Raw genomic sequence first — 12,731 nt, 5'->3', positions numbered from 1 at the left:
ATGCCCAGCATGACGTCGAGTAAGTTGTCGGTCTCTCGCGCCTCTCTTAAGTCTTCTTTAAGCCATTTCTCCTTCTCTTCTTCACAAGTCAACCTCACCAACCCCGTCTCGCCCAAATCACGTCGCGAAAGGCATCACAGCGTATCCGAGCCTGTACACGACCAAGCTACCCACGGAGACGCCGCCGTCGTCAACGCCAACGGTTACACGTCCTCCCGCCCGCAGCGTCCCGCATCCCCGAAACGATCACAGACCGATACTACCGTCAACTCACCAACGACAGCTGCGAAAATCAATGCCGGAACTCTTAACGTGACGCTTGAAGAGAAGGAGAAGCCCTCCGAGCCAGTGCTCGCTCCCACTCGACCTCCCAACAACAGAAAGTCCCGGTCTTGGGGCAACCGTCTGTCTGCACTGTTTCCCTCGCTCATCATCCAACCCACAGATCAACCTCAGACTCAATCACCGCCTGCCCAGCCTCAGCTGCAGCAACAACACCAATTACCGATTCACCGCAAGCCGCTGCCCGACGATACTCCTCCCGCCTCGTCTCCCTCCGACAGCGCACCTTCTTACCACACGGCTGAGCATCCCACCGTGAGACCTGTGACGAGCTCCGGCCTGGGTCTGGGAATTGCTCCTACTGCATCTGAATCCCTCGACCCACCTCCTCCGGCTGCTCCCTCTGATGCACCGCCTCCTATTCCTAGAAAAATCGCCCCCGCACCTCTAGACTCTTCAACAATATCATCCCCCGCTGCCGATCAGCCTCTGGTCTCTCCTCCTCAACCTCCAACACCTACAACACCAAATATGATGGCCGCACCGTTGCCGCCTTCTGAGGCGCCTCCGCCAATTCCCGCCAAGCTGCGCAAGGAGAAGAACTTGCCAACGCCTCCTGCAGTATCACACAACAACGATGCTCCTTCGCCAAGAGCCGTCTCCCACCCAGAGGCAACCTCGCCGGCGAAACTCAAGAAAGAAAATGCCACCGAGCCTAGGAAGCGAAGCAGCTCCTTCCTCGAGAATCGCAAATCCGCATTCCCCATGCTGGGCGTTCGCGCGCCTTCACCAGATGCACGGGGCAGAAGCACCTCTGCACACCCACCCGGAGCCAGAACCGACACCGGAAGCTCACATCACACCGGGTCGAACGAGAGCCACAGCCCGACCCGCGACGAGAGACGTGGACGCTTGCGCAGATCTTGGCTGCCAGGTGGCGGAAGATCAAGGTCAAACTCTCACGACGTTTCCGCGGCTATAAAGAACTCACAGGCGTGGGTCTTGTCGCCTGATACGCCTGGCGAGTACAACACTTCATTCTTGCTGAATGCTGAAAAGGTAAGCTTCTTGCCGCGTGCCCCATCACATCGGACGGAGAGACTGATTTACCTGCAGGTCCCGGAGTTGTGGAACGAAAACGGCAATGTCTACGTTTACCTTCAACCCAGAAGCAGTAATGCCGGACCTTCGTTCAAGGTTCCGAGCTTCTCTATCATCAACTCAGTCATCTTCAACGAGCTTATTCAAGCTGAAATGTCTTCGTCATCGGGACGGAGCCGGGGTAGGAGTTTTGGTGGTAGTCTGTCCGTCGATGATGCGCTTGTCCGGGCAACCATTTCCGGGTCCGGCTCTCCTCCTGCAGAGGACCCAGACAGCCCCGGCGAAGGCGAATTGAAGTTGTATCTGCCGGCAACGCCCCCACAGTACACGCAACCCGGAAACGGCCTCGCCGCGCCGGGACCCCAGCTTCGTGCCGAAGTCGACCGCGCAATTGCAATTCGCAACCTCTTTGCGTTCTTGACCGGCCAGCCTCTGGTGGCCACCAAGGCGCACCCCACCACCTTTGCCGCCTTCCTGCAGATCTCCAAGTTGCTGAAGGAGTATGGCTTCACTAACGCGGACGGGCAGTCTTTTGGCGAGGCCGTCGACTTGAGCTTCGGTTTCTTTATGGAACAATTATCGCTTGCAGATGTTCGTCACAGCCGCGAGAAGACGCTCGAGTCGTTGATTCTGGGTGAGAGCATGAAGTCAATGGACTTATACAACGAGGCTTTTGCGCACGCCGTCGGCAAGTACACTGCCATTCTCGACCTGAGCTCTCCTCTGTTCGAGCAGGTATCACTGTACACCAGACAAAGACTGGAGCGCGCACATCTAGATCTCGTCAACCGCCAACACAATGTCAACATCAGACTGGAGCGCTTCGAGTTTCCCTCATTGTTCGCAGGTATCGCCAGCTCTACGTCAGACCCCGGGCTCAAGGCTGTCCGCTTCAAGGTATGGGAGAAATACTTCAATAAGATGAAGCAGTTCGTCATGGGCTACTACAAGACCAACTTTGGTGCCTGGCCCCCGAAGGCTAGCAGCAAGAAGAACCCGTTCTCTGAGAGCGGTCTCAACCGTTTGGTGTTGAAGGCGCTTTACTCCGACATGACCGCTCTTTACGATCTTTTGGTCGATCGTGAAAACATCACCACCAGAGTGATGGATGGAAATACCGATGAAGGTTCTGCCAAGTCAACGGATCCCCTCTCAATTATCAACCTGCGCAAGATGCTCACCGAGTTCGACAACTCTACGCCTCCCGTACTACCGCCGATTCCTTTCGATGTTCCCAAGTTGCCCACAATGACGTCCATTCTTGCTACTTACGACAACTTGTCAGCCAAGGAGCAGGCCAAGTTTGACAGAAAGATTAAGGAACACGAGTTGACGCTGGTCATTCAGAAAGCGTACAATTGGGACGCCAACAGCGTTAACATTCCCTTCCTCATGGAGTTCAAGGAGTTTGAGCAGCATGAGGCCAAGGGAAAGAATGCGGCAGACCTCGCCGATCAGCGCATCGGCTACTGGCTCTTCCTCTACGTCGTCATCCAGTCGCTGCCCATGCTCGTGGTCGACGCGCCCAACCTCAAGTTCAACGAGGGCGTTGAGTACTTCCTCTGTGAGCCGCCTATGGGTAACCTCCCTTGGGTTGAAGATGCTCGCCAGGTCCGCAAGATGTGGTACGAAGTTTCTGGCGGCAATGGCTATGTCGAGCTCTCGGCCGACAGTGTGTTGTTCAGTGTCGAGGCTGTCTACCACCGCAGCCACTGCTGGCTCGCGGCCAAGGAGTGGGAAGGGCTGTCCGGCGCGGACGCCCCACCCCCACAAGACGCTGGCATGTCTCCTCTGGAACCGCCCCGGCCAGTTTTCCCTGGTCCGGATGGCATTGTCGGCAGCCCCCCGGCCCTCGGAACAAGTGGCACCCCACCCACACCTGGGTCTCCACAGTCCCATCTCCGGCCGCGTAATGCTTCGCCAGGCGGACGTCAGCTTGGCAGCCGCAACGCCGCGCACCGTTCCAGCATAATCTTCGGCCTCGAGCCCGTTCCGTTCGATGAGGGCCTGCCTGGCGACCGCAACTCGCGCGTCGGTAGCGCACGAAGCAGCTCGGCCGGCTCCCGTCCTCTGAGCATGGTTATGCCGCGCTCGCCCTCTGCCACAAACCTGCGTAACATGTCTGTTGACCACACTCACGATCCCGCCACGTCTACCATGACCTTTGACGACATTCTCGGAGGCGGAGGCGAGGATAAGAAGACAACCAAGAAGAAGAAGGGCAAGTTCTTCTAAGCGACTTACTACTTGCGATAAGGTCTTTCGTCCTCGTTATATGGGATGAGAGACCTGTATTTATACCCTCATAATACTGTGTGCGTACGCGTTTGGTTAGGCAAGATTTTCTTGGCCTTCACGCACGGTCGATACCTGCATTTCCACCAAGCTATTACGGGTGCTTGTTGATTTGACTCTGCATAAAAAGAAAAGGAGAACACAGCGGCATTTACGATTACGTCCATTAAGGGGAGATTTGGTTGGCTGACTGCCTCGAGGCTTTCAGCATCAGAAAAAAAAGCAGTTTTATGTAGTTTGCGTTGGTTGCTTCATGGATATGACACCCCCCTGAAAAAGAGTCTTTCACATTTGGAGATTAGCGGCCTCAACAAGATGATGGCAACCCTCCTTTTTCCATAGATCGATAATGATATCTGCCTCAGTGGATAGAGGCGTGGAGGAGGTTTATGAATACAGAGTCTTTTGACCAAGTCACGTCCTGAAGCTTTGCACTGCGAAATATGTGAGATTCCGGCAGCATCGGTGGGACATGTGGACGTGAAGTATGATGGCAGTCAACTGGCAATGACGGCTGAGCAGCTCTAACGCTTCTTGACGTATTGCTGCCATGTAGACAGGTCCTTAATATAGAATCTTACCATTGCCGCTGGAGGCTTTTGTTCTAGTAGCACCAGCAACGTATGAAGGAGAGGCCGAATGAGAGTGATATACGCCCGTGGTTATTGAGCCGATTGTTGGTTGTTAAGAAATTCTTCCATTTCTTTGTGAGACCTCCATCTCTCTTCAACCAGCGGAATCATCTTCTGAGTGTTCTGGTTGGAACAGCGCCGCGTTGGAAGTGGAGAGAAGGGAGGTTCGTCATGTGAGTAGAGTCGGCTTATGTCCTCTTCGTTGTGATAGGAAACCCATTTACTACTGGATCGACAGTTTCTGCGTGAAGGCAGAATGCCTCACTCCCGTTATCTCAGGAGAACCATTCCTGCTGTATCCCATACGAAGAATCAAACCTTTAAGAGCTTCACGGCTTTGACGTCTACCTACTTTCACTTATTTCCTTGAGTCGAGATGGAGTGGTTCAAGACGGAGCGAACGCATCTCCTGAAGTCACAGATTACTCACTCGATGCAATACGGGAGACACATCGAGACCAATGAACATCCGGCTGCCACAACATTCATTTAACTCATTTATGAACCCCCCTCAAGGGAGATTAATCCTATACTTCAAGTCATCCGGGCTCACGCTGGTAGGATCCTCCACCTGCTTAATCCACACGACAGACTTATCCTCATACACAACCTCGACATCAAACATGTGCTGCGACTCCCGCTCGCCGACCTGCTTGACAATAGTCTGGTTCGCCTCCTTGTAGCTCTCCAGCATGCTCAGCCATGTCTGCGTGTCCCACAGCCCGTCGCGGCGCGGGTACTCCCGGAACAGCCTCATCGCGTCGGCCCGCACCGTCTCGTCCATGCAGAGCATCGTCGCCGCGCCGAGGGGCCACGTCGGGCTGTTGCTGTCCATTGTGAACATCTCGCCCGAGGCGCTGAGTAGGCGCTGCTGGAGCTCGAGGAACTCCTTGCTCAGGTCGACGTAGAGCCGGAAGCTGGGCGTCATGGCCGCGAGCTCGTCCGTGTCGCAGTAGTTTGCCGTCCGGATCGGGATCGAGAGGTAGGTGGAGTGGATGCGCAGGCCCAGGACCTTGAGGTACTCTCTCGTATCGCACTTTGCTTCTTCTCCTTCTTTCTTCTCCTGATTCTTCCTCTTCTCCTGCGCTGCTTCGAGGAGGGGCGAGAAGCGCGCGCGCCAGGCTTGGACGTAGCGATCGTGCGCTTTCACTTGCTCCGGGTTGATGGGCAGGCTGACGTTGGGCGGGAAGGACGGCGCTTTATTGCCCGTGCCCTCGACGCGGAAGCCGATGATGAGGGGCGCGTGGTGGATTACGTGGTGCTGGGTGACCTCCCACCAGCGGTGCGCCTCGTCGAGCGAGTCGAAGGTGTCGGGCATCTCGTCGACGGCGTAGCGCGAGGTACCTTGGCCGCGACAGCACCAGGGCACCTGCTTCTCCGTCTCCTTTGGGTGGTCGCCGTTGTGGCTCCAGGACTGCAGCGTCAGGCGCTGGAAGTTTGTGGCGATGGCGTCGACCAAGGGATCACGACGGGATGCCTCCTTCGTCGTCTTCGTCTTTTTTGAGCGGCGCTTCTCGTACTGGTCGAGGATGTTGTACCCGTGGTTGAGGTGCGTTAGCGCGGACCTCCTGTCGCCGTGGAGGGCCTCGAACATGACGAAGAGGAGGCACGTCATGAGGACGCTGGGGAAGGTCTCCTCCGTGGGCGGAGATTTGACGGTCAGCTGCAGCGCGCGGTTGTAGTACTCGAGCGCGTCGGCGAAGTAGGGGCCTTTACCCGTGAGACGCTCCTCTCGGGTGCCGCTGCCGAGTGCGGCGGCGCCGATGGCGAAGGCGGCGTTGCGGACGGCCAGGTCGGAGCGGGCTATCTGCGGGATGGTCTCGGTGATGAGCTGGGAGGGGAAGACGAGGGTGTCTGCGGCGAAGGAGAGCCATTGGTCAAAGTGGTCCTTTTGGAGCTGCGTCGTGAAGACGAGGCTCTGGTAGCTCGGCTCGACGGGGAAGGGGGAGGAGGAGGTGGAGCTGCCGTTGGGGCTGGTGGTTGCGATGAGCTGTTTTGAGGCTGCGCCGGGAGGGGAGGAAGCGTTTGGCGATTTGGGTTTGTACCCCTCACATTCCACCCGTCGCTTGAGACAGTTTTGACATGACGGCTTTGTCTCGTCGCATTTTATCCTGCGCCGTCTGGGCGAGATTGTGTCAGTACGATGAGAGGAGATGAGAATCCGATTCGATGTGCGTGAGTTGACTTACTTGCATGTGACGCATCCCGTCCGGACTTTGGGCTTACTAGCCCTGGTAGTAGGCCCGGCGTTGTGAGGCCAGTTCTCGAGCGCAAAGGTGAGAATCTGGGGACCGAGAGAGGGCATCAGGGCCGGAGTTTGGTTTGGGCCTTTGTTGTAAGTAAGAGGCTGAGAAAGCGAGAAGACAAAAGTGCCTTCTGGGAAGGGATTATTGGGGTTTCCGGGTACTCGGGTCTCGGAGACTGTGTGTTTCCCGCTATAATGTTTTTGTACAGATGCGAGGTCGCCGAGTTGTAGTCTCTCGCATTTCTAGAACTGGAACACTTGGCGGGCAGCAGTAGCGGTTATTACACAAGATTTGATGCTGCTATACTTCCTCTTTCTCTTTCTTTGTTGTAACTTTGTAAGCGCTCAAAGGAAACGAAGGAACGATGTATTATTGCTGCCTAAAAACGCTTTTACATCATCCGTAGTAACCCTGGTCTATCTCTTAAAGGAATGGGCAGAAAAAAAAAGAAGAAGAGAAGAAGAAGAAGAAGAAGGTAGGATGAATCCTTCTGCAAGTCAACAAGTTGAGAGTTGGTCTTGTCAGGCAAGTTGACAGAATGGGAACTTGTCAGGAAGGGGGAGTTCGTGGAGGATAAAACGTGGGGCGTTATCTCCGAGCTATGAAGTCAAAAACAATGTGAGGAGAACTTCGACCAGAAGGAAATCGAGGAATTGGAAACATCGGGAAATGCGCACCGCCACCCGTTAGCACGAGTTGGCGGCATGGCACGCATGGGTGCCAGGAGTTCAGACCCCTTGGCTGGGTGCAACATGGGGGGGTTGTTTGGTTGTCAAAGTCAATCAAAAGCCGCCCTGGGTCCGGGGGGTTGAGCCAGGCAGCAGTGAATCGTGAATCGATGACGGCTAGATCACGGAATCATAATCATTACATAACATCGGTCAACGACATCGATGAGTTCACAACTTTCTAAGCGCTGGCTGGACAATTGTAGAAACTATCCTATCGAAAGCCTCGAAGCCTTTTGGGGGCCGTGGCTGTGTCGCACATGGTTCCTGACTGCGCCGCCGTTGAAAGACGTGGTCTGGCAAAAGTCTAGAACTACCAGCTAAGGTAAGGTCGGCAAACGTTGATCGGATAACTACGCCGCCCCGCGTGGGTGTCAGATCGCTGGGTGTCTGTGTGACACGTTCAACGTGCAAGTTGCCGCGCGCGGAGGGGGGAAGAAGATGGAGGGGGAGGGGCAGCCCCCCCGGCCGTCCGCGATCCCAGGCTGTCCCCAGCGAACTCCATAACGTCGCCGACTCGGTGACCAGAAACCCTCGTCGGTAGGTTTTAATGGACAGCTCCGGCTCCGAAGTGTGGACGAGGAACGGAAGCTAACAGCCCTGTGGGATTTCCAACCGTTACGGATACAGGGCTGTGGGCTGGTCCTTGGTCGATGGTGTGCTTCCTCATTGGAGGGGAGTGGGTATGCGGTCATCTTAAACCACCCGAAGGATTCTGAACCTTTTTTCTCCTCTTCATGAGAAACCTATCACAACCGCAAGGTTTAAGGCTGAACAGAAGGGCTTGAACTTGATTTCATGCCCCTCGCCCCGAAAAATATGCCCTTTTTGAGACATTTGGGTAATCAACGGCCAGGTTGTACTTCGTGCAGTACTAACTTGGAATGGGTTGGGCTTGTTCGATGTCAGTTGATCATTGGGCTCCTCCCGAAACCTAGTATCATTCGATGTTGAACAGCCCATGTCCTCGACTCTTGATGCCATCGAGCCCCATTTTATGCTCATTTTGAGAACTAGCTTTGCGATAAGGATCTTAAGAATTGCCGTCATTTCCATCTTTGAGTGGTAGAGAGTTGGGGAGAAGCCTGGAGTCCGCGGTAATAGGTTTTTGCACCAATGAATCAGTGTGCACCGTGGATAGGGGCCACGTCTGAAATTTCTCATAATCATTAATCGTCGTTGGTCTTTAATGAGGTGGACTTTTTCAAGATAAGAATGTCCTGTCTTCCAGGCAGATAAAGTCGAAGAATCCTACACTAGCCCAGAGCTGTCCTGATTATACACAGATCGGTACATCAAAGAAGGCATGGGGATGTGGGGTACGAAGTGTGAGGGCACCTATCTAGTGAAGGGGAATATGTGTTTTTTCCGATAATGGGAGAACCTCCAGTTGGTCGCCAGTTGGGCACTGATCAGAAGCAAAGAACTCGTGGAAGATTTAGGCATCGCATCAGTTGTCGACGGAAAAGTGACTTCGTACTGCGAATGCTGCCAAGTCCAGATATCTTCTCAGTCATACTATTGAGTGCCTAACATGCAACGACAACGAGACAACGAGGCCACGGACCTGCACAATGATCTTGCTCGAAAGTACAAGAGACATGGCGCTGTCATCGATAAAATCTGGGGAGGTTTTGGTGCAGGCCAGCGTGCGAAGTGTGTGAAGGCCGGAGCAATGGAGGGTGTCTTGCTCAGACACTCGGGGGACACTACCCTGGGCGATAACTACAAGATCTTTCCCGAATGGAATTTGCGCGACTTGACTGAACTGCCCGAACATTTTCTGAGCATGCTAGAGCACCGCATCGAGAAAACGCCTATGGAGCAGTACTGTTACGGGCTTAACGGTGGTAAGGGTGATGCTGATATCATTCAGGAGAGCATGCGGACGCAAGGTCTTCGTCCGCCTGCATCTGAAAAGGACTGGTACATGCTGTTTTCCGACGGGGAATGGTACGGTTGCAGTATTTATCTGCCCGAAAAAGACGAGAAATCGTTGGGCGGGCTCGTCCCGGCCATCAGAGCGGGACTTGTGCCACCAAGTGGTATCGGCCAGCTGATCTTAAAACGTCAAGTCACCTTGCTGCGGTCACTCAACATCCTCATTGACGATATCTTGGATCAGGGCTCGAAGACGCGGAGTGACGCCCAGCGCCCTAAGAAGCCAGAGGAGATAACCACTGCGGCATTCTCAAAATTGAGCATCTCACAATCCCCCGCCAAGCTTTCTCTAGCCGACCTCGTCGACGCTGCCTGCGATCAGGCGGCTTTGTTCAAGGAACGCATAGAGCTCTGCTCAGAACCGGCTGTTCTTGCACACGACGTCAGTTTCTGGTTCTGCAGCCGGCCAGAGATCCTCCCAGACGAGAAAGGTCGTCGTTTGCCGGTGGTTTCCGACAAGTATGTCAGTGCCAGCGTCTTCGACGCTGTCCATAACGCCGTCAAGGCGGCTGTCCTGTGGAATTACATGCATCAGCTTCTTGAGCGTTTCGAAAGCTTGAACCAAGACAAAGCCCACCGGACTATCCTGCTACAGGAGATAGCCAACGCCGCCCAGCTCGCTTACGTCTCCGCCCAGGCCTTATTCAAGCGGCATATTCAGTCGCATTCGGGCAGCAAGTGGTACAAGCGGATGTCTAATGTGTATGACAGCGTTGGAAACGCGCGCGTAACGCTCAAAGTCAATCCAGGCGACTTGACGCGAAGCGACCCTCAACTTCACTATATGCTGCGTCTTTGCCATCCTGATACCACTGCAGCCAAGGCCGTCGAATGGCTGAAGAAGTTGGGTGATCTTCACCAAGCTCATCCCGAAGAGCGAGAGAAACTGGCCGAGAGCGAGTTCGAGTCTCTTTGTGATCTGGCCACCACAGTCGCCTTCATGCAAGATGTGACCAGTACAATCTCGACGCCGGCTCCATCCCGCAAAAAGGGGCAATTGTTCGTCTCCAGGTCCCAAGAGCTGGAGAAAGAATTGAACGAGCTCAAGACAGGCATTGATCTCAGGGACTTTGCCGTCCCCATCGACAACCTTCTAGAGCCGGGAATGACCGCCGAAGCTCTAGAGAACCTTAACCAGTTTATGATTGACAATGCCGGTGCCAAGCTTGGTGTGCTTTACGAAGATCTTGTTTTCGAATGCTTCTCCGACCTTGAGAATCAGTATGAACAGTACAAGGTCAAGATCGGCCAAGGCCAAAAGGAGTGGACGCCACTTCCGGTGCCTGCTCCCGAGCCGCGAGAAACTTTGGTAGAGCAGCGGAGGCAGAAGGAAAAGACTCGTCCGGCCTATGTATCTGCCTTTGAGGTCGGTCCTGAGGCAAATGTGTCGACTACAGAGCCGGTCATTGAAAAACAGACTTTTGAAGTCTCACCGGCGACTGCCGAGGTTTTCAACGCCCTCTTCAAGAAGTCAGAGTCCCGAGGTGCGGTGAACTGGACGGCCTTTGAAGGCGCCATGGCCGAGCTCGGGTTTTCGGTCCTGCCCAAGTACGGCTCGGTTTTCACTTTCATGCCACCCGATAGTATGGCAGTGAAGAGGCCGTTCACCATTCACCGACCTCACAAGTCTCAGATTGAAGGGTACATGACGCTGGTGTACTCTCGGCGGCTCGCGAGGGCGTATGGATGGGATGAGAAGACGTTTTCAGTTGCGTGAATAGGTTTGTGATGTTCATCTCAAGGAACACGCAAACTCAAGAATGCGTAAAATTGGCTGGGTTTGGCGTTCAAAGAATGATACACTCGCTTGTCTGGTATTACAGTGTTGAGGAACTTGGGCCGCTGACTACGGGATGATCCGGGTAATAGAAAGGATTGGGTGATTGGTAAGAGGTCAGATGAAGGTCGAGAAAGCCAAGGGATGTTGAGCGTATGGGTTCCCAGACTCAATGATCAAAATTGCCAGACTTCGCTTGACATCGTTTTCCGTCTGCTTGTTGTGAGCGTGGTGCCTTCGAATTTATAGTCTCAGACACCCTGTTGGATCCGCTTGAGAATCAATCGTGGATGAGGGCCGTATCATGCCTGAGCAAAAGGTGTCATTGTGGAGGCGGCATTCGTGCCATTTGAGAAGGCCACCCAAACGGCAGAGCGATCGAGTCTTCACGAGTCCAAGCATTCATCTTTGAATGTCGTTACAGCAGTGGATGATCCTTGCACCAAAGGATGAACCGATTGATGGTCACCTGGCGGCATTGCATCGTTGTTGACGTTCGACCCTACCTATGGTCGGTGACGTCAATTGAGGTCTTGCTGGAGTCCAGTGTCACGTGCAGTGTTGATCTAAAATTGGTGTAGCGTGAGCGGGCCGCGCGTGGGAAGTGGGTCTTGTGGCCTGTGCAACCGAGACAGCGTGTGGGGTGCAGGTCTAGCGCCGAGCGCCGATATCACCGAGGCGCCTCCTTCGGAATTCCGGTGCGCACAATGAAAATCCCACACTACGTCGAAACCCAAGCCGAATGGAATGAAATTTGACCAGTTTGTTGTGACTGACCTGGCCGTTCCAGTCGTACAACTCACTTGGCGATATCTTTCTTCCACATGACACTGGGCAAGCCAGAGCACATATTGAAAAAAGGGGTTCGCGTCGCCTGGAGGCAGTGTAATACCAGGGACACTGTGAGAGAAGCCGTGTGCAAGCACAGAGGGCTTTTCTCGAGGTACAAAAATAGGAATAATCACGATTGGTCTCCTTAGAGACCTTTCAGAGATTAAACTGAAAAGAACAGATACTACACTTGATCTAAGCCAAAAGGCTGCAAAGTTGGTTAGCAAATGGAGGCAGCAGTGTAGGGGGTGATAAATTCTTACCAAAGAGAGCTAAAGAGAAAAGAAGAAACAGAGGAAACGAGAAAGCCAGGCTGAGTTTATATAGCAGTCTGTTGGGCGGTGTTGCGAGGCGCGGACGGGGCGAGGCGGCAGAATGTGTGAGGACACGAGTCATTTCGGGCGGGGAGAAACCTTAGACCGTGTGGATACATGCGGAAATTGCCTGCAGACATGTCCAATGAGCTTGTTGGGCCAGAGACAGCCACCTGATTGTCTGGGTCAACTTTCCGGTGAGTTACGTGAAAACATCCACCACGAACAGACGGTGAGGCTCGACGACGACAACCATTGGCTTACTGCCACTTCTGAGGTCCACTGTCTTTTGGTTTACCTTGTTGACCGGCTGGTCGATTGCGGTCTATGGAGTCTGGGTACCAACCAGACTATGGTTGCTTGTGGCCTGGGGGAAAGTGTGACAAACAGAAGTCGGGATTTCACAATGTTATGCCAACGTGTTCTATGCAATTATGCAGCAGCTTGCTTGTGGATAGCACAAATTGCTGCATAGCCCAACTGCTTACGTGCTTACTTCATTGAACTCACCGGCACAAGAACACATCAAGGATTGATGGGATGGTGGGGATGGGTGTTCGAGTGTATCACCAACGGCCGACCTG

General features: G+C 54.0%; 3 protein-coding genes across 3 annotated transcripts; 2 read left to right on the top strand and 1 right to left on the bottom strand.

Moving 5' to 3' along the window:
• Positions 1–3,618, top strand: CLUP02_05899 (choriogenin Hminor; the record flags this gene model as incomplete). Its single annotated transcript, XM_049284904.1, has 2 exons — positions 1–19; positions 89–3,618. The coding sequence occupies 2 exons, from the start codon at positions 1–3 to the stop codon at positions 3,616–3,618; spliced, it is 3,549 nt and encodes a 1,182-aa protein (XP_049142047.1).
• A 1,203-nt stretch (positions 3,619–4,821) lies between these two features.
• CLUP02_05898 (uncharacterized protein) lies at positions 4,822–7,310 on the bottom strand (the record flags this gene model as incomplete). The annotated part of the gene is made up of 3 exons (XM_049284903.1): positions 4,822–6,430; positions 6,500–6,745; positions 7,234–7,310. 3 exons carry the CDS (start codon positions 7,308–7,310, stop codon positions 4,822–4,824), a joined length of 1,932 nt encoding a protein of 643 aa, XP_049142046.1.
• Positions 7,311–8,818: 1,508 nt separating this feature from the next.
• CLUP02_05897 (uncharacterized protein) lies at positions 8,819–10,942 on the top strand (the record flags this gene model as incomplete). The annotated part of the gene is made up of 1 exon (XM_049284902.1): positions 8,819–10,942. One exon carries the CDS (start codon positions 8,819–8,821, stop codon positions 10,940–10,942), a length of 2,124 nt encoding a protein of 707 aa, XP_049142045.1.
• Between the last annotated feature and the right edge of the window lie 1,789 nt (positions 10,943–12,731).

The sequence above is a fragment of the Colletotrichum lupini genome, chromosome 3 (genome assembly GCF_023278565.1).
Source record: "Colletotrichum lupini chromosome 3, complete sequence".
In the NCBI taxonomy this organism is placed as follows: domain Eukaryota; kingdom Fungi; phylum Ascomycota; class Sordariomycetes; order Glomerellales; family Glomerellaceae; genus Colletotrichum; species Colletotrichum lupini.
The sequence above is the reverse complement of the archived record's forward strand: the minus strand, read 5'-3'. Positions and strand labels throughout refer to the sequence as shown.